The sequence below is a fragment of the Coccomyxa subellipsoidea genome (assembly GCF_000258705.1).
Source record: "Coccomyxa subellipsoidea C-169, whole genome shotgun sequence".
Taxonomy (NCBI): domain Eukaryota; kingdom Viridiplantae; phylum Chlorophyta; class Trebouxiophyceae; family Coccomyxaceae; genus Coccomyxa; species Coccomyxa subellipsoidea.
The window spans coordinates 2,124,109-2,150,329 of NW_005178040.1; the positions used below are offsets into that span (position 1 = coordinate 2,124,109).

A 26,221-nucleotide genomic window follows, 5' to 3' on the forward strand; every position below is an offset into this window, starting at 1 on the left:
AATGTTCTTAGTGTGTCAGAGGAGATGATGAAGGTGTGGGAGTGTTTGCGTGCAGGTGGGAGGGTCTGGCGTCGGCCGTGCTGATGTCAGCGCAGGTCGTCCTGCATGCGCCCAAGGCAGTGCGAGACCGTCTGCTGCAGCCTGTGCTCACCACTCTCTTCCCCTGGACCCTCCACCACCACCACTCCCTCAGGCAAGCCCCACCACTCCCCTCCCTTTGACAGCCTTCCATCGTCACCCCTAGCCACCGCATCAAGATGGCTTTAAAATTAAGCACTATGCACGCATGCCTCTCAAAATGTTTTCCAGAACTCTCCTGTTCGTATACAAATACCAGGCTCACTCTACTGAGCGGCTGTGGCTTCAATTTCACCCGCGTTCAACAGGAGGAGCCATCATGCTTCTTTGCAGGTGCTGAGTCGGTTGAGTCAGCTGAAAGAAGAAATTCTGTGTGGGCAGGACGTTCGCGCAGCTGGTGGTGCAAGAGCTGCTGGAGCGCTTCCCAGAGGCCACCGGCACGGCGCAGAATTTACAGCTGGCGGCCGTGGCGCGCTTCCTGGGAGTAAACGCGGATCTGCGCCGCCTGCGCCGCTCCATCGGTGCCTGCATCGCCGCCTACGACCCGGCCACTGCCAGCAGCCCCCGTGGTGTCTTCTGCGTTGTGCGCTTGCTTCTCATCTCATGCGTTACATGTAATTCCTGCAGACTTGCATCCCTTGTATTGCGCTGTGCCATGCTTTCACGGGGCGATGATCAAAACATGGGCCAAGCGTTCTTCAGAATCACTGGGTATCTAGGCCGCCTATCAAAACCCTTTGTCGGGCAGGCTTTATGAGGATCTCAACTCCTACCTGGAGAATGAGTAGATACATGGAGTGCGTGCTCTAGTTTCTTCACATACTCCTATACGTGAAGATTTTTGCTGCAGGACCTTGGCCAAATAAGAGGGTTGAGCGCCAAGCGTGTGAAACTCATTTTGAGCAGGGCAAGCGGCAATCAGTGCCAGCATTGTCAACTCTTCTTGTGTTGGAAGATTGCCTTTCAAGGATCCACCAAGACGTTTTAAGGCAATATGCCCCATTGAAGGAGGTTGGCGGTGCAGGGGGTGCAGATGGTGGGCAAGCCAGAGGACGGCCCCGGCATAGAGGGCGCCCCATTGGCTCTGCTCGAGCGTGTGACTGCATTCCTGGCTCAGGAGCGCGCCAAGCTGCGCACAGAACTCAACGCAGCCAACACAGGTGACTTCCAGCAAAATATGTTATCCACTGCCCACTAGGACATTTCATCGTCTTTGTAGCGCGCTGCAGGCATAGACGATCTTGATGGATGGTGGTCGGGCAGAAGCAAATGTGTCGCTTGCCTGTGAGAAGCTTGATCAGAGGCATGCATGCACATCCGCAGGGCTTCAGGACTCAGAGTCCCTGGCGGTGTCAGACAGGCAGCGGAAGGCAAACCCTGCAGGGAAGAAAGATGACTCAGCCAGAAGCCTCACCATTGAGCGGAGCCTGACTGTCGCCGATGCTGTCCTCGGTGAGCACTCTGCGTCAGGTGCAGCCCTCCTTGACTTGACCAGTCATGACAACATGGCAAGTGTGCAGATTTGCCTGTAAAAAGCAAAGCTGGGCCTTTACTGTAATGTACAACATCACAGCACACCCTAATATTAAAATCACATGAGATTCTCCTGTATCGGGTAAAGTAGTAGGTTACTAACGTGTGGTTGGGAGCGCAGGTGGGCCTGGGGCGGATGCAGGCGGCAGCGAGCGGCAGGGCATAATAGTGGTAGCTTCTCTGCTGGACAAGGCACCCAACCTGGCAGGCCTGGCCCGCACCTGCGAGGTGCCACTGCCTGGATCCTAGCTGTTTACATATTCTCAAGCCCTGCCTTCTCCATTGTCTTGGACTCTGCTATGCAATATCTGATGCGGCTGTTAGTGGTCATCTTATTATTACGCGCATGGTGTTTATCCTTTCATCCTCTGGCCGGTCATCTGTGCCTGTCGTGCATTGCATCGCCTCAGAAGCAAACTTTCCTTGATCCTTCCCATGCATGCATGCCCCACAGCCAGCTGTGTTGACTGGAGTCCAGAATTGACAGGTGCAACATGGGCCGCCCGCTGGAGAGCTCAGTCGCCATTTGCGAGCTTCGCCACTCTCGAGCCACTTGGGGGCGAGGTGCTCACCTAGCACCTTCTAGCCAGCAGTGATCACCACCATGCAAAGGTTCTGAACAGTGCTGGGTGCATGTGGGCGCAGGTGTTTCAGGCGGCGGCACTGGTGATGGCGGATCTGCGAGTGCTGAAGGATGCTGCGTTTGTGGGAGTGGCCATGACGGCGCAGCAGTGGGTGCCGCTGCTGCAGGTGGCCCCGCGTGACCTCCTGCCCTGGCTCTCCAACAAGCGCGCGCAGGGATACCGGTGAGTGCGCCAGTCTACGGCCTGATACCCTTTCATGGCCTTGTCCACATGCTGAAAGGGCCCTTGTTCATGTGCTCTTTGGAGGTCTTCCCGGGGATGAAACGTTCCGTCAGGGCATAAAACGACAAAGAATGCAGGAAGATGTGCTGTTTGAAGCGCGACGGATGTCTCTGCCTCCGCAATTGTCTCGTATTTTTTGCCGTTGCTGCGCTGGTCTCAAAAGGTGGGTATGCCAGCTCTGGGAAGAGGTTGCATGATCACCCGTGGGCTCATGGCCTATAGGTGGCTCTACCATCACATTAGGGACTTGTTAGGTAGGGGCAGATGAGTGTGACAAACATGTGCAGATCACTTTACTGGCACAAGCGTTCACTGTGTGGCCGACCGATGAGGTGAGTGGTATGCTGATATTGTGTGTGTGGCGCAGGGTGATCGGTCTGGAGCAGACAGTGGAATCACAGGCGCTGCCGCACTTTGAGTTCCCAGAGAGGAGCGTGCTGGTGCTGGGCAAGGAAGGGACAGGAATCCCAGCCAACTTGCTGCAGGCGGTGGACTGCTGCGTGGAAATTCCCCAGCTAGGCCTGATCCGCTCCCTCAATGTCCACGTCAGCGGCGCCCTGGCAGTCTATGAATACACGCGCCAGCAGCAGCGATGGAAGGCCGCGCCTGCTGCTGTGTCTTGACTGGGAGTGTGTGCTTGTGGCTTGCTGTGTTGCAGTGGCATCTGATCTTATATGCAGTGGACCCGAAGTCTGTTTCGACCGTCAATATGTTACAGTGAACTGCAATGGTATTCCCAAGATTTTTTCACAATTTCATTGCATTGCAGTGTTTTGCAGAGTGTTGACAGCAGCAAACACAGCATCAAATCAGCAGCAATTGCCTAAAACACCCAATACATTCATCATTTCTCAAGCACAACAGCTTCCAGAAACATTGTGCAAACCACAGAAGCATAACAACTTCAATCAGAAGGATCCATCATGGATGCAACCTCACAGAGCAAGAATGCACACTCGCTAAACATCCCAGCAGGATGAGTTTATGACATCTCGAATGCAAGTTAGCACTGTCTGCATCACCAAGAATTCCATGAACGACCTAGCCTTCGTTTGTTTGCATTCTGACTACCAAATCTCGATGCTCTTATCTTGCTGACTTTGATTACATATTAATACAGCTCCCCTGTATTATAGAGGGTTTTCACCGGTATATGCCTCACTCCTCGGGGCGCCTGCCCAGGATGCTGTCAACAGCGCTTTTGGCGGCACCGGCGGCTCCGCGCAGCGAGTCCTCCACGGTCTGTGCAGACACCTCGACCGCCTCATTTGCCTTGTGCGCGACCTCCCTCGCCTTGCTGGTCACACCTGTCCAAGGCACATGCCGTCAACAGCCACTGAGCCACAAAGCAATGTCCACAAAACCATACACGCCGCTCTACAGCCACCCCTTGGCATGTCCAGAAATTCCTAGACCTTAAAATTCTAGCTAGAACGTTCAGAATGAACTGGTGCATCTTAGGGCACCAGTTCCTGCTTTACATGCGGTGAGCCATTGGCTGCCAGTCTGCAATGCTGGCAATAGATCATGGATCATATGCAGCTCACATGGTGCGTTGGTGGATGCAAGGGTCAAACCTGGTGCTGTCTCCTGAGCCTTCGCCTTGACCGTCTCCTTGGCCTCCTTGGTCTTCTGGGCAGTCTGGCGCGCGGTCTCATGCGCAGCTTGCTTGGCGCGCTCGGGGTCTTGGGCAACTTCCTTGGCCTTCTGGGCCTTCTCCTTGGCAGCCTCGAGGCTTTCCGCTGCGAATTCAGCAGAGAGCAAAGTCAGGTGTACAGGAGCAACCAAACTCAGAGCAAGACAAGCAGGTCTGCTGTATAACTTCTCCATCCCGCTTTCCAGTCCTCATCAGGATGTAGAAAGCTACTATTGAGGGCGTGTTACAGCACACCTGCTGTCTGCTTGGCGGCCTTCTTCACCTGGCCAGGATCCAGTTCTGTGCTTGTCGCAAAGTGCTTGCCGTGGCCTGCATCAGGCGCATACTGACCCTGTCAACCTGACAGTCACGACGCATATAAAACCATATGACATCATATGAACACACAGGATGGGATGGTGGCAGCAAAGGGAGAAAATAAGTGAAGCAACACAACCTTTGGCAGTGGGCTTGGTGCGCTCGCGCAGCTTGTAAGCCTCCTCAGCCTCCTGAGCCATCTGCTCCTGGGCTTCCTTGGCCCTCACAGAAGCTTCCATGGACTTGGCACCCGCTGTCTGGCCGCCTGAATCACACAACCATTCCCTATAACGCAACTGTGCCCCTTGCACTGCCTTGCAGGTGCCACCACATGGCATGCATGACAACACACAATCCCAGAACTTGTGAATCCTACAAAGATTTCTGTGGGTAGGTAGCACAGTCAGACGTACTGTCTAGGTGGTTGTGGGGAGAGGGGAATATTTGAGGAGCCCAACCTGGTTCATGCCAGGGATACAGGTGCATTTCTGGGACCTCTGCAGGAGACAGGTCCCAGTCTGGCACCGGCGAAGCCTCCTTCACATGCTCTGCTGGCAGATGCTTCACTACACCAGAGAAGGAGGCACCCCTTGACTTGCTGATCTGACCGTCCGTCAAGTGCCTCGAAGCATGCATCAAAGGCTGAGCTGGCCATGCATGCATATACTCACACCTCACATATACCACAAGCTCATCAAATGTTGCCCCCGCCATCATAAAGGGCCATGATGGGCCTTGCTGATGGTTGGATCACCATCCAGTCAGCCGGGGTGCGATCCGGCAGGGAGAAAGTTTGCAGGGCAAGGCAGACGTGCTTGCTGCATGAGGCATTGTGTTGTTATGTCATGCAAGGGGTGTTGACGGGGGGAGGCGCACCCATCTTGTCTGGGTCAAGGCCGGGGGTCCGGTCATCTTCGTCCAGGATGTCCAGCCCAGTCACGACCGGGTCGGCAGTGGGCTCTGAGAAATGCACCGCCTCCTGGAACTTCAGCTCGTCCTCGTCGATCTGCAGCGCCACAAGTGTCCTTAGCTAAGGATCCCTGCACAATGATGACGACGAGACGATGAGATGCTGATGCGCATGATGTCCTTAGCATGTAGTCACATCATGGACCGTGAGTGACAGCGAATAAAATACATCCAAGCCATACATTTAACTGCGATGTCAAAGATCCTCTTGCATACACGCAGTTTTAAGAATCTGAAGATGGTACTTTACGTTGAATGCTGGAGAGATGAGTGGTCTTCTAGGGCAGGAGAATTCAGAAGGACTGCATGTATGTGCTGCGGGCAGGCAGACGGCACAAGGGAGCGACAGGCACAAGCGCATCATAGCCATGTCAGGCAAGGGATATTTTGCCCAGTGCTGCTGCCTGGTGTCCAAATATGACTTGACGTGGCAATCAGTGGCTGACCTGGGGCTTGTCCTGCTTTGCTTGCTCACCCTTGCTGCCTCCCTCGGCTTTCTTGCCTGTGCGGTACGCGCCCCCTGCGGGGCTTCCTGCGCCACCACCTGACTTGCTGCCGGCCCCCTGCAGCAATAAATGACACCATTGCATGTCAGCGCTCAGCTGCATCTCTCGCGCGCAATTTACACCCCTTCCTGCCATCCCCTCAATACAGCGCATAATGAGCACCTGCATTGCCTTCCCATGGAACCGGAACCTGCATCCACCATGCTGATCGCCGGCAGCACACCTAGGGGATGTTGATGATGGGTTGGGCAACTTGACAAGAGCTTGCTAGTTGAGAGCATGCCGACATATCTTCAACTGAGTTGCACCGGCCTTCACAGGAGCAGTTGATGAAAAATAAGAGGATGCACTCCCACAAGCTTGCTTGGGGGTGGATGGCCTGTGAACAGCGCAGTCTCCGGTCAAGTGTCATTGTCTACAGCGCGCCAGTCTCACCTTTGCCTGGCCTCCTTTGGGCTTGGCCTGGCGGCGGTCAGAATGGCTCTTGGAGGATGACAGGTTGGCGTGCGCGCTTTTCTCCTGTCGCTCGGCGTCCTTCCTGAGGCGTTCCAGGTCTCGGCGCGCGGCGGCCGCCTCGGAACGCACGGCCGCCAGCTGGCGCTCAAACTCGGCGCGCATGCGCTCCAGCTTCTGCTCGGCTTCCTTGATAGCGTAGTCTGCCCGGTCCAGCTTCCGCGTCAGCTCCTCCGCCAGGTACACCTGCGCAGACCGTGGCTCTTGCTCGGTCCCGTATTCAATATCATGCAATAGAAAACAGAAAACACCTCCATTTGCGTTATCTGTCAACTCCTCATGAAGTCTACATGTAGAGGAAGACACAGCCCCGGGGCCATTTTCGTTAATCTCTCCACTAAGCCCACATGTCGCCATGGCTTGCAGGCAACTCCCTTTCAGCACGTCAGAACAGGCAGCGAGGAATCTCCATCAAAGAAGGTGTGCTGAAAGTGCATTTCTTTCACAGCACAGGGCATGATAGGAAGTAAAGAGGGACCTGCTCCATCTTGGCGCGTTCGACCTGCTTGCGCGCGGCCTCCAGGGCGTCCTTCTCTCCAGTCAGCATGTCGTGCTCCTGCCTGATCTCGCGCTCCACCTCCTGCCTGCTCGGCTGCTTCTTCTTGGAATGCTCCTCCGACAGCCGCTCGACCACCTGTGCGCACGCCACAGTCATCACCAGTCCAGCTACTGGGAGGTTTCCTCTCATGGCAAATGCTCCTTGGACACCCTGCTAGGTCTCCCAGCCTTGGTTTGTCTGCGAGCCTGTGCTTTATTGTACCGTATTGTGCTTCAGAGTCGCCGTTGCACGGCTGGCATGACCGCCTTGCACATGAGCGCATATGCCGTTGTTCTTATGGCGGGGACACTGCCCCCAGGATTAGCAGGTCATTTTCACTAATATGGCACACTATATATATATAACACTAATATTTTCACCAAATTTTTTAGTTAGCAATTGCAAAAATTCGTGGAACACCAGTGCAACACCTTCAGCTCCTGTGCGCGCAGCGCAGACTCGTACTCGTTGTCAACCTGCTTGGCGATCTGCTCAGTCTCATACACGTAGGCAGACTCCCTGTCGTTGGCGGTGTCGCGTTCCTCCTCCATGTGCATGCGCTGCTGCTTGGCAGCTGCCAGCTCCTTCTCGGTGGCTTCCAGCGCCGCGGCAGCTGCCCCCAGCAGCCGCCGCTCCTCGGCCGCCAGCTGGCCCATGCGCTCATGCAGTCCACCGCTGCGATCCTTGATGTGAGCCTGGATCTCTGTCATACACGCCTCTGCTTCGTCCACCCTCTCCCGCGCCGCCTCGGCCTGCTTACTGGGATGCAGCACAAGACCAAGCTGTTAGCGTGGGAAGTGACAAGTAACTTCACTCTTCTAGTAGGCACAGTAGTGCCAAAGTGTGCAGGAGGCCAGGGAGTTCAATTGCAGCATGTTTTCTAGTGGAGGAGACATACCTTCCTTTTTTTACAGGAAGTCATTGCCATACGATGGCCACAGTGCTGATATGCCGTCAGCATTGCAATGCATGCCCACTTGGACCAAGGTGCCAAGCATGCCAGGGCATGAGTATCAGAGGGGGCGTTGCAGGAGGGCTGTAGCTTACTTGGCGTCGTCTTCGGCCAGGTAGTAGGGAATTTTCTTGGCATGCTTCATCTCCTTCTCTGCCAGCTCTCCAACAAAGTCTTCGGGCTTCTCCAGGCCCTCTCCATTGTCTGCACCGGGCGTCTCTTCCAAGGCAGCCTGCGCATGCAGGCATGCAATCATGTCAGACTCCCAGACGAGTTGAAGAACAGCCAAACATGCGTGCTCTTCTTGGCCCCTGCATGATGTGGGGCATGGAGCATGAGTACCGAGGCATCCACAAGATGCATGCATGCCACAGGTGCTTCACCTGGGCCATGCGCCGCTCCAGATCTTGGATGTCTTTGTGCTTCTCGCTTCTGGAAACGTGGGAGGCCTGCCGGGCAATCACCCGCTTCTCTGACTGGGTTGGGTCGTCAGGTCTGCTCTCGGCCGAAGGGTGCCAGGTCTCTTTTATTGATGAAGCCTGGCCTTGGGGTTCCTTGTCTTGTTCTCCTGTGGCGGTGGGGTGGTGGGCATGTCTTCTGTGTTCCTTTTCTTTCCCCATCCTTGACGAGATGCACTGCATAACACATCAACAAGTCTCCTCACATCATCGTGCATTGAAGTCACCAATGATGACATCAACTGCTGATCAACCGAAATCTCATACCAACATCAATCGAATGGTTGGCGACCTTCTGGGGAGCTAGCAGCAAGCAGCATGCACAGTGAATATTTTTCCACCCGTTACCGGGCGTCCGCTTTGGACCACAAGATACTTAATAAAAGATTGATTGGTGTCATTTCATGAAACAAATACAAGCGCAAACTCATGTGCGCCGGTTGTGGGTACCTCGTCATACGATCTCTCGTCTTTTCGGAATCAGCAAAGGAGCGAATAGCCCCACACAATCAGGTTGTCTTGTTCTTCACCTTATTTAATTTGCTTGCCGCGAATGGTGTCCGCCTCCGACTGTCCGTCTGATCGAGGGATCGGCCAACAGATGTCGTGAATGCCAAAAATACTCCACAAATCCAGCTAAATTCTGCCCAAACCCTAGCTTGTCCACATGGCATGCCACCCTCAACACACACCCCACTGGCAGTCATCCCTTCTTGTCCCAAGCATCCCTCTCAACACAATCTGTGGATTTCTATCACAAGAAATTTTATTGTAAAAGCATATGCACCTGCAGCACTAGCACATGCACTGGCGCCACAAGAAGAAACATTTGTCGGCAGGACAAGATTGAGTATGTAGCCTTCCTTCTGCCGCCCTGCAATGCACCTAGCAGCTGGGTGGAGCTTTCATTTGCTGGCAGACTTGTCCTTGTTATGGAGACCGCTTCTTCCATCAAGGTACTGCGTCAGAGCATGCGGGCTGTCTGTCATGATGGCTGTGATGCCATCCAATTTCAAGGCCACTTCCCAGTCCTCTTCGCGGTTCAGAATGTACACCAGAACAGGTACACCGTGCGCCTGCAATCACACAGCAAATATGCATCAAATTTTCACAGTCAAGGATTGCCCTTGAGAATTGCTTGACATGCATCTTCATGGTGTGATTGGGCATGTCAGATGGCAGGTCGCCTGTATCACGATCTCACAGGCACATATGAAGATGAGGCAAATGGAGGAGGCTGAAAGAGCCTACATTGAGCCATTTGAACAGACCAGGGCGGGGCATGAGCCACTTCTGGAATTTAATAATGGCTTGGAATTTGAGCCGCTGCCATCCAGAGGGAATGTGCTCGATGAGGGCTTCTTCCCAGCCGGTGAAGAGCGAGATGTTGAACACCGTGCCCTGTGGCGGAGTCCACCATCTGATTGTGCCCGTCAAGTACCTTGCATACACCTTGTACACCTGCATGACATCTGCAGCTCGTTGAACATGAGCAGATATGCTTGTCAGTGAGGTTGCTCATGAGAGAATGGTCATTCTGTCAGAGTACCCTGCATACATTTCAAACCCAAGCACAGCATCTAACATGAAACAGCCAGACATTAAGCTGCATGGAGTATGTGAATGACAAACAGCTGCGACATCCTCCATGAGATCTGGGCATTCAAGTGCAGGAATGACACAGGGATCCAGGTGAAAAGGTGCGCACTTCGCTGTTGGGCAGAATCCGCGAGGCTTCTGGGAGGGCCTCCCCACACATCTTCCAGATCTTGGCATTGGATGGCGACCCCAGTATGACCCTGTCGGCCCTGCCAGCCTTCCTTATCTGCTGCGCCACCTTCTCAACAAGCTCCTGTCCACATGCACTGCCAGTAATTGCAATGGTCCACCTGTGCATTTGCAAGGATGACAGCAGGCGCGGTGCAAAGAGCACACCTTGTTCTCGTCCCATATCTCACACTGGATATAGGTGTCAGGTCGCGCCTACATCAGAGAAAGAGCCTGATGCTCTAAGTGTACTCATGCAAGAAAGCTTTCATGAATTTGAAGAAAACAGAGGACAAATGGTTTGCAAACAATGCTGCAAAGGTTTGGTTGGTAGGCTCACCTCGTTGAGGAGCTCCACAAGGGTTGGGATGTGCCTGCCATCTTTGAACTCGGTGGTGTGAATTCGCGGCATGTCGCCAAAGTCAAGAAGAGGCTTCAGGTATTCTTTATATTGGGGAAGCTTTTCCTCAGGAACCTGCACGGCCACCAATGCCAGTCCATGCAGTGATAGGGAATGCAGACATCGTGCATTGGAAGCCAGGTGATTCCCTAGGCTGAAACTGGAACATCAGAACGCTGCAGCACAGTCGCTGCCAATTTAGACAAGTGGATACCAGTCGAATGTCTGCGTCGAGGCCTGTTGCACGCTTCATGTTCAGGTCATGGAAAACAACCGGGGTGCCCTCTGACGTTGGAAGAATGTCCATCTGCATAATCTGAACCAAAAGTATTTCATAGTTTAGGACATGATGTGGCTTGCAGGGCAGTCCAGAGAGGATTTGGTGCAGCCCAGTGGAGAACGATATTCCTTGTGAAGCGCATCAATGCAATCATGCAACTTTTCCTTTCTCTGAAAAGCAGCATCACCCCTGATCCAGCCTCTTCTGCGCTCCTCAAAGCTGCCAATGTATTCTCAGGGGCCTCATTCCCACCAGCTCGATGTGACATTACCTGAAACACAGATGGTCAGTCCATCTCAGGAACCCTCCGCAATGGAAAGACAGTATGTCAAGTCTAACTCAATTGGGATGCTTGTAAAATATCTTTGCTTTGTAGGACGGAACTTACAAGGGGACGCCCTGGTTTTGCCTCGTTCCACGGTGGTGGAAGGCCATCGCTGGCCAGAAGGACCTCCGAGGTCATTAAAAGGGCTCTGATCAGAAGATGGTCAGGAGGAATTCAAAAGTTGTATGTCCTCTGCGGTATACGCTGAGGACTGATGGGAGATAAAGCTTCAGTTTTCAAGACCGATCTGGGAGTGATCAGAAATGTCCACCTCGGTCAGTCCGATAACAGAGCTCCTGAAAGTCTGTATGAGATATATGCAATGATCTCGCTGATATTCGAGCGATCCAAAGTAAATTAACGACAAAAACATTGACCATCGTCGTCCAAGAAAAATTACAACTTCAAAATTGGCACGTGGCGCTTCCTGACAGCTTCTCTACATCTCTCGAGCAGTCAGAACTCTGCAACTCCAAAAGCAACTTCAACACTACTCGATTGCCTCATCATCCCTTCTCCTGGGCACCTGTCCGGGCTTCCCTGGGCTTGGGGCGTTTGTATGCTGACACAGCTTTGGCAGCTTCCTTCAAGGCCTGCGAGCCTTCAGATTTGCCCCAGTCGACCGCATCTCGCTGCGCTGCGCTGTCTAGTTTCACACTTGCGGGAGGCTGGGGTGTGCTGGCAGTCTGTGACTCATCTCGCTTCCGCTTTCTATCTGAGGCCTCAGATCCTTCCGCTTCTTTCCGGCTGCCTTGAACCCCTGCATCATGAAATGGACTCCCATTTCAATGCCCTCCATCATGCAGTGTCATGAATTCGAAGCACTGTGCATGCAATCTGGATGTCCATCATTGCAGCAACAACTGTCGGACCATCATTCTGCATGGCTGCAGCAGCGGGCGCTTGTTACCTACCTGTTTTTCGGAACACAAACGCAGCGAACAGTGCGCTGGCCTGCGCTAGAGACGGGTCGGAGTTGCTGGGGAACCTGGGGTGGAAGTGCTTGATAGGCTTCTGGGCATCAGCCTACAAAAGTGTCACCTCAGCTCCCAGAAAGGTCAAAAAAAAGGCTGCCATACTGGAGTGCCAGATCACGGCGCCCTCCAGAACAGACGTGCTTGTGGATTATGTTCATATTCTGGACACGTGGAGTTCACCTCATCAAAGCAGTCATCCAGCTCTGGGTCCCTCCAGTCAGTGATGGGTTCCAAGCCGTGCTTTGCAGCCACTCCAATGAGCGTGGAGTTGAACACAAGATACTCATAGGACCCCTCTGCAGCTCCAACGCCTGCACAAATTAACGCACCCCCGACTAGTCAGATTGACAGACATGATCATGGGACCCAGCACTCATTCAGAGCTCATTCATGCAAAAACTTTGCAGCATCAAAATTGCAGTTGCACGCCTTGTGTGACAGTGTCGCCAATTGCGCAGGTGTATGCACAGCCGAAGGGCGCAGCCTGGCCCTTCCAAAGCGCCTGCAGTTTGAGCATGGGTGCCTTGAACTGAGGCCAGGATTTGGCTTTGAAGATGGTGTCTTGCACGCGCTTCCCACTGGGGAATGTCCCAAAGAAGTGCCCGCCTGCACCAACACCCAGGAGATCAAGCAAAGATGCATCCAGCGCCAAGCACCCCCGTTTGACTGACACACAGAGACAATGGAGCCATCCTTGCTGTGTCACATTCTTAAAAAGTCAGCATGTCTGGAGCCTTGCCAAGCTTCCTCTCAGACATTTTCCTGACTCCCTGAGCACCCACCATCCTTCAAGTTGATGGCAACATTGTGCAGGAAGGTGTCCAGAGCGCGCTCAGTCACGAAGAAGTAATGGATGGCAAACATGCAGGTCACTGCATCGTATTGCCGCGGCTCCCTCCACAATGACAGGCCCAGCTGGTCTGAGTCTACAAACTCCGCCTCCAGAAGGGGACCTGGTTGGCACACTCAACCTTTTGTATCATACGGTGAAGTTTAGCAGGAACTCTTTTGGCAGGAATGAGCTGCAACCAGATGTCCAGCACAAGCTATGTCCGGTGGAATGCTGGACCTGCCTTGCTGCCTGGGGTTGCGTTGCTTGACATGCTCGGCAAACCGCCTTGTTGCCTCCTCAATTTCCCCAGGGGACAGGTCAACGCCCTTTACATACCTGATCTGTACAGCCGGGAATCGTCACTTACAATTACATCAATGCTTGAGGAGGCAGTGCAGATCAGCTGCGCATTGAGGGAAGCCTTGCAGGTAGAGGGGCTGACCTTCGCTCGTGCCCATTTGTGTATGTCACCGCCTCGACCGCAAGCAAAGTCCAGCAGACTGTCCGCCTCCCCGGCAAATCTGCTCAAGAGACAGGCCCGGTTGAAGCAAACCTTGTCCCACTCACATGCATGGCCTTCATGCAGCTGTGCTGTTGCATCATTACACTTGCCTCAATATCATCCTGCGCTTGATGTCATTGTGGAAGTCTTTCAGAGGCAATGCTGCGCCCTGACGACGCGCAAGGAGGGCCTGCAGGTCACAAAGTGCTAGCATTGGCATGACAATATGAGCTCTCTGACAACTGCTCAACATCAGAGGCCTATGTTCATGATTTTTATTGTACCACTGCAATAATGTAGAGCTGCACATCCCATTATGGCGAGAGTGAAAAGCTGAACCTGATCGCGGTCGACGAATACGTTTGCGTGACTATTATAATGTTCCCTGGTCTTTCTTACAGCATCAGCATCCATCACCAGCCTAGAGGATTAGAAAAAAAAATCCTTTTATTGATATATCATGACCTGGCATGTAGTGCAGGAAGTCGATCGATGGATGATCGAAGCATGACCACGGTTACCAAAGACCTCTGACATGCCTGCACTCCTAACTATCTGTGCACATGCGCAGAAGGTCCGACTTCCCTGATCAACAGAAGTACTCAGGATGTCTAGTGTGATGTGAAATTTTCAAGGAAATTCTGACGAAGATGGAGTAGGTTTTGCAAGACCCCACAAATTTCTCGCGGACCCCTCCATGACGTAAGAAATTCCTGAGTCATAACACACCACGAGAAGGAGTCCCGTCTCGTATGCGCTTCTCCTCGCTTCCTGACGGCATGAATGTATTCATTACGATCAAGAAAATCTTGACCGATATGCTACCGCTTTGAGTCGTTCTGCACGATGTGATCCTGCTGTTTCCCCATATTGAAAGGGGTCGTCTGGTATTGATACAGGGAGACGGCTTGATCAATTTCCACTTTAGTGGCATGTCCTCTGCCTATCACTGAGACGATCACAAAAGAGCTGTCAGACTGCGCCGATCACGGCATTATCAGGGGAAAGGCGTGAACGTTGGACTAGCGGCATGGCCTCAGAATCTGCAGAAGACGATGTGGTTGAGCAGCGGTCGTCGATTTCTTGGAAAAGGATCGACCCTGCAGAGGAAGAATTTCCTGGCAGATTGCAGGACAACAATGACTTGGACGACTTTGAGGAGCTCATGAAGGTGGGCATGCATCCTTGTGCATGAGGTAGCACTGAATGTCAGGCAGTCAAATGTTACAGCCGCTCAGGCTTTCCGTGTTAGGATCAGAAGACACCTAAAATCTGATGTAGTAGAGCTTCTTGCTAGCGCTGATGCTATTTGACCATCCTGCAGGCTGCTCGAGGCAACTTGGACCCTGCCATGAGATCAAAGGTGCGTGACATCAGTGACATGCATCAGCTTCGAGAACGTATTGTCCGCCCCTGCATGATGTGCTGCCAGCAAAACGGGGCCATGATGGAATATCATCATGCATGCAGGTGGCAGTCCTTCCCAGGAGCGAGAGTGGGCATGACAGGAAGGTAGAGCTGGTGCCCCTGAACAGCCTGAACTTCCAGCAGCGCACCCAGATCCTGGACATGGCCCTGAAGACGAAGGACATGGACAACGAGCTCTTCCTGCGCAAAGTGCGCTCCAGGCTGGACAGGTGCTCACCTCCTCCTGTATCGAAGAAACAAATTCCATTGCACACATGCTTCTCTTCGCAGGTCCTCCTTAGGAGGACAAGCTCGCAAGATATAACTGCCCAGTGCAGGGTGGGCATAGAGCTGCCATCGGTGGAGGTGCGATTTGAGGGGCTGGAAGTGGATGCTCAAGCATACGCGGCTGGCCGCGAGCTGCCGTCAATCTTCAATGCCTACAGAAATTGGGTGGAGGTAGGCTACTTCACTGCTTTATCATACATCTTCATTCAGCAAAATTGCATTGCCTTGAGTGTGTGCCCAGATCACCTGCTATGCGTCCTAGTTTCAGCTGCAGTCTCTCCACAGATTCATCGTGTGCTCGGCAGGGGCTGCTGCAGCGGCTGCGGCTGATGCGCAGCACAAAGAAGAACATCAGCATCCTCAAGGGCCTCACCGGCACCATCAAGCCGGGGCGGCTGACGCTGCTGCTGGGGCCGCCGGCTTCGGGCAAGACCACTCTGCTGAAGGCGCTGTCGGGCAAGCTCAGGAAGGACGACCTGGATGTGCGGGGCAAGGTCACCTTTAATGGGTATGGCTTTGATGAGTGCGTCGTGGGGCGTACCTCCGCCTACGTGGACCAGGTGGACAACCACATCGCCGAGCTGACCGTGCGCGAGACGCTCGACTTTGCCGCGCGCGTGCAGGGCGCCGGCTTTGGTGCGTCCCAGCCCTCTCTGGGCCCTGTTTTTTATTCATTCCGTGTCATGTGGGGCGATGTTCAATTCACATTTACATGAAGCATGTGTCAGTGTGTATGGACATTTCCTGTTGTGAGCTCCGAGGCTGTTGATGATGCAGATGAGATCCATGAGCTGCGCAAGCGGGAGAAGGAGCAGGGCATAGAGCCGGACTGGGAGATTGACTCCTTCATGAGAGCAAGCGCAGCGCGGGGCAAACGACACAGCATCATGGCAGATTACGTCATGCGCATGCTTGGCCTCGAGGTATGTTCCAACAGCTGCCTCTGAATAACTGTATTCGCCCCTGTTTGTCATGATGTGCTTCAGTTTCAGCATGGGTGTGATGCCTTGTCATGATGTGCGGTGGCGTGATTGAAGTACATCTCTGACTGTGTTGTCATGGATGCAGGTCTGCGCGGACACTATGATCGGCAGCCAGCTGATCAGGGGCATCAGCGGCGGCCAGAAGAAGCGAGTGACTACAGGCAAGTTCTCTACTGTCCATCAAATTTTCGGCCATAAAATGCTCATGCATTTCTGGAATGTAGAGCATCATGGATTAAACATTAGTTGATTGGGGTTGTCATAGGGGAGATAGTGGTGGGCCCATGCAAGACTCTGTTCATGGACGAGATCTCAACGGGTTTGGATAGCAGCACGACCTACCAGATTGTGCGCTGCATCCGCAACATGGTGCATCTGCGAAAGGTGTGGCCAATCTTCCTGAGATTATCCGTCAACGACGCTGTTGCCTCTGATACCCAACCCACTAGTTGTTATCAAGCAGACCTGGGGCGCCGTTGATCCTGAACAGTTTTTGTCATGTCCTGGCAGAGCACGGTGTGCATGAGCCTGCTGCAGCCGCAGCGGGAGACCTACAACCTCTTTGACGACGTGATGCTCCTGGCTGAAGGTACAATCATCTTCTCCCGACAAGTGTGCATTGTTCAACCCCAGCCTGCTATCATCTGTCCTGCACTGTTTCAGTGAGCCTTCTGAGGAATGCATGGCTGCATCCACTTCCTGGAATCCCCCATGACAAGCAAGTGTGGCTGCGGCAGGGCTGCTGGTGTACCACGGCCCCAAGGAGGAGGTGGTTCCTTTCTTTGAGGGTTTGGGCTTTCGGCTGCCGCCGCGCAAGGGCACGGCCGACTTCCTGCAGGAGATCACCTCGCGCAAGGATCAGCGCCAGTACTGGGCAGACCCCTCCAAGACCTACCGCTTCATTCCCCCCGCCGAAATGGCGCGCGCATTCCATCACTCCCCTGTCGGCCAGGCCGCTGCCGCCGAAGCCGCCTCTCCCCCTGTGCACACCAAGGAAGGTCTGTTGTTCTTGGCACAATATCTCAGGCTATCTCGCCTATTGGTACTCAATCAGACGGTGTCTCGGGCAAGATGGTTGCCACATCAGCCAATCGGTCGTGCAAGGAAGATGTCACGGCTTTCCCTTGCTGGGCATCACTGGTATTGATGGGGAGCACCTTTCTAAGAGAGTTGAATGCAATATGAAGCATTGAAAATTGGACTGAAGGGGAGAGTGTCCAATGGCAGGCTGGGAGGCGCTGGTGCACAGGAGGCATGCGCTGTCTGCGTGGAAGAGCATGAAGGCGTGCATGCGGCGCGAGTTCATCCTCATGTCCCGCCACAGATTCGTCTACTTCTTCCGCATTGCCCAGGTGCTTAGCCCTTTCATCACCTGTCTGGGCCGGCAATATTGTCCGAAATTACTTTTTCTTGTTCCACATTTCTTTTCCTCCATCCAGGGGATCTCGGACAGGGTCTCCAATGCTCGCAAGCTCCCCATGTTTTACAGCAAAATGCACGAAAGTGGGACTATACAGCCCTGTGGGCATGTCTGAGCGTTGTGCGGTGTGCATGCAGCTGGCGCTTGTGGCATTTGCGGCGGCTACGGTATTTCTGCGGGTGCGCATGCCGACAGATACACTGGAGGACGGCAGAAAGTTCCTCGCCTTCATCTTCTTTGGCATCTACTTCATGAATGCCTCTGCCTGGAGCGAGCTCTCCATCACCGTAAGCCCCCTTGCCCACCTGTCCTCCCCAGTGGCAGTCCTGTTCGTAGTTCATTTCTCTCTTGTTTGTGGCTCCTGTACAGAGGCGTGTTGCGTGCTTTTCACAGTGCGTGTCATGAGGGGTGCAGCTAATCACAATGGCACATGGCAAGACCGCTGAGCCTGCTTCTGCTTAATCAATGCCCACCAGCTGCAAATCAATAACACTTCGCTCTGACAGTAATTTTGGCTGGCTGTGCAGCTGGGCAACATCAGCGTGTTCTACAAGCAGCGCAGCAACCTCTTCTACCCAGTCACCAGCTTCAGCCTGCCCACCATCCTCCTGCGCATCCCCCTCTCAGCCGTATCAGCCATGCTGTGGACTGTAATGACATACTTTGTTGTGGGCTTCGCCCCCGACCCTGGCAGGCAACTCCCTCCCTCAGTGTCTGCTAGCATATCCTCCTCACCACAACACCTATGAAATAACAGTAAACTCGGAAGCAGCTCAATGAAAACCTCTCCTATGCATGTGCCCTTCCCATTTTGCATTGTGGCCTTACTAGGAATAATGGGCTGCAATCGTCCCCTAATGAGCGAGGCCAGCCAGCATAAACACTGGGATAGAAAGTGGAGTCAAAAGTGATCCGAGGTATTGCAAGTGCAGGTTCTTCCTGTACTTCCTGATCCATGGCCTGGTCAACCAGACCTCCATCACCATCTTCAGGGCGACTGCGGCCATCGGCAGGGCTGTGGTGCTGTGCAATGTGGTGGCCTTCATTTACATTGCCTACAGCCTCATGCTGTGCGGCTTCATCATCAGCTACAGTGAGACCCCTTTCCTCACCCCTGCACGACAAATCCCTGCACCGAATCACCAGTGCAAACCCATCTGCATGTCTCACCCCTTACAGCACCTGTTCTTGACCGTCTGTCTGACATGGCCTGATGAAGTCTTTGCTGGACGCATCTTGCCAGAAAGTGAGCAGTGCTTGAAGACTGTACTGAGGGTGGGCGTACAGAAAAGAGAAATTGAATGCAGAAACTTGTGTGGGCATGTCATGTGAAGTGTTCATGCCCATGCTGGCAGGCAACATAGGTCCCTGGCTGATCTGGGCGTATTGGATCAACCCACTCACCTACGCCTACAAGGCGGTCACAATCTCAGAGTTCTCAGCGCCTCGCTGGCAGAAGCCCACGCCAGGGAACCCCTCCGTCCCTCTGGGCACAGCCATTCTCCAGGCGAATGACCTGGACACGCGCTCCTGGTGGATTGGGGCCGCCATAGGCATCCTCATCGGCTACGTAATTGTTGGCAACATCGTGCTGAACATTGCACTTCGCGTTCTCAATGGTGGGTGGCACAGCCTAATAATTTGTGCCTAGAATCTGAGATAGATACATACCTAGGGCCATAAAATATAGGGCCAATAGATACCAAATTCACCAGTAAATTGCTCTTGCATGAGCACTGAACTCACTAGACAGTTGTGCTTTGATGAATGTCTTGTGGCAGATCACCCGTAGAACTTTAGCTTTCTGTTCAGTGAAGTTCTTCTTTGTCGAGCTGTTGTGATGTGATTGTCAAACTGTGTGCGATATGGATGCAGAGCTCCAAGGAGGCAAGGCAATAGTGGAGGAGCCCGGGGAAGAGGATGCCTCTGTGAGCAACCATCAGCCTGCTTTGGACACAGCCAAAGCCAGCACGAATGGTGTGCTCACGACGCCAGCTCTCCTGAAATCCCTGCAAGGTTTCTTTTATGACGAGGAGCGTCTCAGTAAGTCGTTCCGAGTGCGGAGAGCTGCTTTGCAGGGGAGGCAAAGGTGCATGCAAAGACAAATGGGTTGCTGGCTGAACCTGGCCAGAACGGGGCCAAGACCAATGGAAATGCTGAGGTGGCGGATTTGGAGTCGCAGCAGGTGGTGCAGGGCGCTTCGCACGGCATGGTGCTGCCTTTCATGCAGGTCACCGTCAGCTTCCGGGACGTGCGCTACTTTGTCCCCATCCCAGAGGTGAGACAGGGCCTCCCAGCTCACAGTAAACACACTAAAAGCACATCACAACGTGCGGAGCTCTTCTGTGATGTCTGTTTGTGGCATGCATGCCAACAATGCCATGCAATCTGCAAAACTAGGTTGACAGAAGGCATGTGTTCTCAGTATTGACCATTTCATGGTCAAAGTGGACTGCTTTCTTGCAAGAGGAATGATAGGGTATTTAGTACCTGCTGAGTGAGCTTGTATGGTATGACAGGGGCATGCGAAGGGGCTGGCTGCCGGGGTAAAGGAGCTGGAGCTGCTGAAGGGCATCACCGGGTGCTTCAGGCCGGGCGTGCTGACGGCGCTCATGGGCGCCAGCGGGGCCGGCAAAACCACGTTCCTTGATCTCCTTGCGGGACGAAAGACTGGTGAGCCCGCTCTTTCGTTTGCTCTTGAACCCATGCCGCTGGGTAGGGGACCAACAGAATTAACGATGGCCAACTGTCACCATGGACAATCTCCAATAGTCCATGGTGACAGCTCACACACTATGCATTACCATACTCGACAGGTATTCAATGAAGAAATGTTGATAGATATTCCTGTCAGAACTCCATGGCAATTTTGCCCACATATACGGAGCAAGTCTGCCCTGGACATCTAATGCGAGGCAGCCTAGTGTGCATTTCATTGCCAAGAATGTGTCCTGGCATGCAGTTGGGAGGATCGAGGGCGACATTCGGGTGAATGGCTTCCCCCAGGAGCACCGGACGTTTGCCAGGGTGTCTGGCTACGTGGAGCAGAGCGACATCCACTCCCCACAGGCATGATCTTCCTGTACGCCATTATCATGCTATGCAAAATCTGCTTGTGGAGCTCACCTTTGCTCCAGTGTGCTCAGCCTACAACCAAGGTCCTGCTGTGACAGCACCATGGCTGATTGCGAATTCTGCAGTCATGCATCATAGTGGCAACAGTGCAATCTGACATGACCATGTGGTGTCCTGGCAGGCGACAGTTGAGGAGGCGCTGTGGTTCTCTGCGCGCCTGCGCCTGTCAAAGGACATCAATAACAAGCGCATGTGGGCCTTCATCCACGAGGTGAGATACAGCACTGTACATGCTGGACTCCTGTGCTCTCTGATCTTAGTGTACATCATTCTATGAATGATGACTAATGATAAAGTCTACATAGCCTTCCTTTACTGGATGAGGCAGAGGAACTCTGCAGCAGTCTACTGCATGCACAGTCAACCTCTGCTAGAAGTCAATTCTGAGGTTGCAGCGACTCAGAAGGATCGACACTTGCTGCTTGGCCAGGTGATGGAGCTGGTTGAGCTGATGCCGCTGCGCAGTGCGCTGGTGGGCCTGCCCGGCACCAGCGGCCTCAGCGTGGAGCAGCGCAAGCGCCTGACCATCGCCGTCGAACTGGTCGCCAACCCCAGCGCCGTCTTTATGGACGAGCCCACCTCAGGCACCCACCTCCCCACATAGCAGGCATACCATGGCAAACATGATCCTGACACATGCAGCACCTGAGCTACCCCAAACAGCCACAGCCAACGGATGCAGTGCTGCAGCTGTGAATGCCCACCAATCCACATGCCAGGCATACCGTGGCAAACATCATCCTGAGTAATGCCGGTCATGATCTACTGTGCTTCCCCCAAACAGCCACAGCCAACGCATGCAGTGCTGCAGCTGTGAGTGCGCACCTATCCACATGCCATAAGGTCTTCAAGGCCAGCAGGAAATGCGAGGCCGAGTCTTAGATCAAACAGGGGAACGCTTCAGGGGTGTGAGCTCACATGTCAACGCTGTGCGCAGGGCTGGATGCGCGGGCGGCCAACATTGTCATGCGTGTTGTCCGCAACATTGCCAACGGCCGCACCATCGTCTGCACCATCCACCAGCCATCCATTGCCGTCTTCGAGGCGCGTATAAACTCTTCTGCTCTCCTCCCATGCATGTCTATTTTGTCCGACCGCGCCACATGCAAGCAGCCAGTCATGCTCCCGATTCATGCCGGGCTCACACAAATTGAAAACGGGAGGCTGATGGATGTTCTGCATGTCTTTCCTCAAGAGAAGACCTGAATAGAGGGAAGCCAGCCTTCTGAGGTGCATTTGCGTGCGCGGCTGCACAGGCTTTTGATGAGCTGCTGCTGCTGAAGCGCGGCGGCGAGGTGATCTATGGCGGTCCGTTGGGCTATCACAGCAGTGACATGGTGCGCTACTTTGAGGCCATCCGCGGCGTGGACCCAATTTCCCCCTCGGCCAATCCAGCCACCTGGATGCTGGAGATCTCCACAATCTCTGCCGAGCAGCGCCTGCGCGCAGACCTGGCCGACCTCTACCGCCACAGCCACCTCGCAGCGTGAGTTGCCACCCAAGTTGTCTACCTGTTTCCTCCTTCAAGAGGCCTGAAGCCTCCTCAACTGCTACTCCTGGGACCTGCTTTTATGAGGCCTCCCACCATGACATGGGGCGCGGCTCTTATTTGCTGCGTGCGTGATACTGGCTTCGACTGGGACCCCTTTGTGTATGAGAGGAGGGCTTCTCAGTCACCGTGGGACACTGAAGCTGGCTTCAAGAAGCAGTCATTGCATGGCCTGGCTGCATGTCATCCACAGAGAGCCCTGGAGCTAGGCTGGTCTTTTCATGCACAGAGAGTAATATGTGAGTGTGCATGAGCAGGGCCATCGAGGACATGGTGGAGGAGCTGAGTCAGCCCAAGCCCGGCACACAGCCGCTGGCGTTTGACTCAGAGCATGCGCAGCCGTTGCTGAACCAATACCTGATCATCCTGAAGAAGAACACCATTGCGTACTGGCGCTACCCTTCCTACAACGCCGTCCGATTCACCTTCACTGCCATCTTTGCTGTGCTCATGGGCGCAGCCTTCTGGCAAGCTGGCGCCAACAGGTGGGCTTTTACCCTGTCAGCACATTTTTGCTATGACGACACCATCATGCAACATCATGGGGAGGATTTGGGACACTGAATTTAGCCCTCTACCCTCTCGTGCTATTACTGAATGCTTGTAGTGATAAATGCATGCAATCCCATGCTGACCGCTGTGTGTATTTCACTGCACAGGACTACGGAGCTTGGGGTCCTGCAGGTGGCAGCTTCCCAGTACCTGGCAGCTCTTATCATCGGCTTTGTCAATTCGGCAACAGTTCAGCCTGTCATTGCCATTGAGAGGACAGTCTTCCACCGAGAGAAGGCAGCAGGCACGCACTTGCTCTTGTCATAAGCTGGATCTACATTTTTCCGCATCCAGAATGTGCTCGTTGACGATTACCTAGTGTACCATGCATGCTCAATTGGTGCTCAGACTTGTTTTCCTTGCAGGCATGTATGCCAGCTTCCCATACGCGCTGGCTCAGGGCGATGTGGAGCTGCCTTATATTGTAGTGCAGACTGTCATCTGGTCCCTGATCACCTATTTCATGATGGGCTTCGAGCTCCAAGCAGGTCAGAAACATCTCCGTGCGGTCACTTCATCACTGTGTTCCAAGCTATGCGATATCTGCTGTCATGCTAGCATGCCTGCAAATGCATTGGCCAGATAAATGTCTCAGTCTTTTGGTTTTTGCCAATATCAGAATCTATATTACACCGCGCCTGTTAAAAGGGTGCACTCTGAATATTAATTCTGTTGTCTGCAGGAAAATTCTTTTGGTACTTGCTGTTCACACTGCTGACCATGTTGTACTACACCTTCTATGGGCTGCTAGCAGTGGTGCTAAGCCCAAACCTGCAAATCTCTTCGGTGGCCTCCACGCTCTTCTATGCCATCTGGAATCTGTTCTCAGGCTTCCTTATCACCCTGCCCCAGATGCCGGTGCGCACATTTCCAAATTCTACCTGCTCCCACTTTTCTCTCTGTTGCTCAACATGCAATTGCCAACCCCGGTCTTTACTTTTGACTCCCGCTGCTGCCAATCCAGTAATGGTGGGGCGGTGGGCAGATTTTCTGCATTTCTGGACTTGTTTTGGTTGTCGTGAGATTTTTCTGGTGGTGTTGAAGAGCTGAATGCATGATTGTATGCTGTGCAGGGTTGGTGGTCATGGTACCTGTGGCTGTGCCCAGTGTTCTGGTCTTGCTGGGGGCTCATCACAACGCAGCTGGGCAATGTCCAGGAGCCCATGACGCTCCAGAATGGCACTGTGACTCAGGTGAGGCAACAACCCATCTGCATTGCTTCCTCAGGACACTGCATGTATCATCGTGCAGGAGTGACTTGAGATACTTTGCAACGTCTTACTGAGGGGCAATGTGCGTGCAGGTGGATGTTTACATCAGGGACCATTTCGCCTTCTACTACGAATGGAGAGGCTGGGTCATTCTCGTGCTGCTAGCGTTTGTGCTGGCTTTCAGGGTTGGTGCTATTGTGGCGGTTACAAAGCTCAGCTTTGTAAAGCGGTGACATCTGCATTAGTTACAGTTATAACTAGATGTGCTAGGTAGCCCAGGTATGCCCATTTCTTCAAGTCTGCAGAAAGATCTTCTAGTGTTGTTTCTCACTCTAGCAATACCGAGGGTCTCTTTATGAGGCTACTAGAATTAATGCGTTGATTCATTTGGAGCCCTGTATATGATTCTAGGACTGCCATTGCAGTCTTTGCATGATAGGTATTGCTGAACTGGTGCCCAGCTGGCTGACAATTGCAATGATCTGCCAGCATGCAATCGGTGCTGTGATCGAGTATCATGGGCATGATGACATTATTTGAATTGGAGGAACTCCATGTAAATTGTATGCTGCCATTAAAGTGCCATAGAGACATGCCTGAAGTGCACTTCCCAGAAAACATGACGGAAGTGCCACTCAATCAGTGATAAGTTTACTTGCGTCAACGATATCGCAGGGTTTTTATGCTCCCGGCTTCATCCTGTAATAGCCATTGTGAGAGGACCTATTAGATATCATTCAAATTGAGCAGGGATAATAGTCAGTGGATGATGTGCAGATCTGAGTTGCATGCATGCAGAAAAGGAGAGAAGTCGGCCTGATCAGGCAGGTGGACGAGAGCATCATATAAGCATGCCACAACAGGAAGTTTAATTGTCTGCAGATGTCTCGTCCTACAAAGTTGGACAGTAGTTGGATTGTTAATTGCATTTCCAATAACAGAACGAGGTATTTGCCTGAGACGCAGCCTAGACTGTCGTGTGCAAGACAAACAGCTCTAGTGATCCAGACAGATCAATATCGTATCATGGAGAAATCACTCACACCTCAAGCTTTTGCGTCCAATAATCTTAATAGAAGCATCACAGAACGCCGCGACAAGAATTTCTTAGAAGATACCTTCCCCAAATCCCTGTTTTTGGTTGTTTCCAACGGCAAGGTTGTGGTTTGGCGCAAACCAAAGACAGAGCTTCGATGGTTTAGGCAATTCGAGTTACAAAATCTGGCCTATGAGCCCTATTCCGACGTCCTTTCCAGGCGTGCAGGTAATAAGACTTCACCTTTATGTGTACCCTCGCCTGAAGGTCTGAATTATGTAATAAATATCGGACATTTGCCTGGGCCTTTCCCAGTGGGTATGTCTGCAGGTGAAGTTGACATCAGCCCATACCTGTTGGGGCAAGGATTGGACACCAAGAATTGGAAGTGGGTGCTGGCTCCTAGCGCAGACCAACTCGAAGAGTTCAAAGCTGGCAGAGACTTGGACTTTGTGGATCTGCGCTCGCTGATGGCGGAGCTCTCTGTCGAAGAGTTGGCAATTACAGGGCATGCTGTGGCTCTTGCCCAATGGCACCAGGTACTTCAGTCTAGCTTCATGACCAGAATCAGTTGATGCTTGACAAGTTCATAGATCACATTATGCAAGCTTCTCCAATCTGTGGAAACTTCCTGTGCACAGAATCACATGTACTGCGGCAAGTGTGGCGGGCCGACAGTGTCAATAGAGAGTGGCAGTAAGCGGCAGTGCACGAAGGACCCGGCTCACAGGGAATATCCTAGGACCGACCCAGTGGTGCGCCTCATGACACCTGGACCTGCAACTCCAGCTCTCACATTCCTGTCACCCCATTGCAGAGCTTGTGCATTTGCCAGGGATGGATATGTGCACATGCATCTCTTTGTGCTACTCAGCGTTTTTTGGGAAGGATCTGTGGCATGCTTCTCTGGTTGTGCTAGTCACTAATTTAATGGCAGGATCTCTGCGCATGCATCCCTTTGTGCTAGGCAAGATCTCCAGGTCAGGACGTGTGCGCACACATGCAGGCGATCATGTTGGTGGAATCTGTAGATGGGCAGAGTGCGCTGCTGGGCAGACCACGCTCGCTCAGCAGGAGGGGCCCTGTCCTGACCTGCCTCTCCGGCTTCATCGAGCAAGGAGAGTCCATCGAGGAAGCGGTGCGCATGACCAAGATCCTGTACCCGATTGCCAGAGTCTTCTCGATAAATA

At 53.2% G+C, this 26,221-nt stretch overlaps 4 protein-coding genes across 4 annotated transcripts; 2 read left to right on the forward strand and 2 right to left on the reverse strand.

Moving 5' to 3' along the window:
* Positions 1 to 1,758: 1,758 nt before the first annotated feature.
* Positions 1,759 to 3,100, forward strand: COCSUDRAFT_12575 (Hiv-1 Rna binding protein 1; the record flags this gene model as incomplete). Its single annotated transcript, XM_005650537.1, has 3 exons — positions 1,759 to 1,839; positions 2,257 to 2,417; positions 2,845 to 3,100. Coding segments are annotated over 3 exons (498 nt in total), but the record flags the coding sequence as incomplete, so codon positions are not given.
* Positions 3,101 to 3,635: 535 nt separating this feature from the next.
* COCSUDRAFT_46472 (hypothetical protein) lies at positions 3,636 to 8,960 on the reverse strand (the record flags this gene model as incomplete). The annotated part of the gene is made up of 12 exons (XM_005650538.1): positions 8,898 to 8,960; positions 8,293 to 8,544; positions 8,005 to 8,141; positions 7,389 to 7,716; positions 6,898 to 7,053; positions 6,342 to 6,605; positions 5,847 to 5,963; positions 5,308 to 5,437; positions 4,571 to 4,696; positions 4,369 to 4,443; positions 4,025 to 4,219; positions 3,636 to 3,784 (listed from the first exon to the last, which is right to left on the reverse strand). The coding sequence occupies exons 2-12, from the start codon at positions 8,527 to 8,529 to the stop codon at positions 3,636 to 3,638; spliced, it is 1,914 nt and encodes a 637-aa protein (XP_005650595.1). The 5' UTR covers positions 8,530 to 8,544; positions 8,898 to 8,960.
* A 2,685-nt stretch (positions 8,961 to 11,645) lies between these two features.
* Positions 11,646 to 13,406, reverse strand: COCSUDRAFT_61044 (hypothetical protein; the record flags this gene model as incomplete). The annotated part of the gene is made up of 6 exons (XM_005650539.1): positions 11,646 to 11,899; positions 12,054 to 12,165; positions 12,297 to 12,427; positions 12,585 to 12,722; positions 12,899 to 13,069; positions 13,391 to 13,406. 6 exons carry the CDS (start codon positions 13,404 to 13,406, stop codon positions 11,646 to 11,648), a joined length of 822 nt encoding a protein of 273 aa, XP_005650596.1.
* Positions 13,407 to 14,211: 805 nt separating this feature from the next.
* Positions 14,212 to 24,228, forward strand: COCSUDRAFT_52664 (ATP-binding cassette transporter; the record flags this gene model as incomplete). Its single annotated transcript, XM_005650540.1, has 29 exons — positions 14,212 to 14,621; positions 14,775 to 14,813; positions 14,921 to 15,087; positions 15,196 to 15,316; positions 15,451 to 15,781; positions 15,923 to 16,068; positions 16,214 to 16,289; positions 16,394 to 16,512; positions 16,639 to 16,717; positions 16,866 to 17,133; positions 17,405 to 17,480; positions 17,686 to 17,835; positions 18,076 to 18,242; positions 18,481 to 18,641; positions 18,904 to 19,167; positions 19,424 to 19,527; positions 19,731 to 19,826; positions 20,101 to 20,221; positions 20,511 to 20,617; positions 20,805 to 20,894; positions 21,114 to 21,267; positions 21,621 to 21,727; positions 21,940 to 22,169; positions 22,490 to 22,717; positions 22,892 to 23,028; positions 23,150 to 23,272; positions 23,467 to 23,642; positions 23,858 to 23,977; positions 24,088 to 24,228. The coding sequence occupies exons 1-29, from the start codon at positions 14,481 to 14,483 to the stop codon at positions 24,226 to 24,228; spliced, it is 4,239 nt and encodes a 1,412-aa protein (XP_005650597.1). The 5' UTR covers positions 14,212 to 14,480.
* Between the last annotated feature and the right edge of the window lie 1,993 nt (positions 24,229 to 26,221).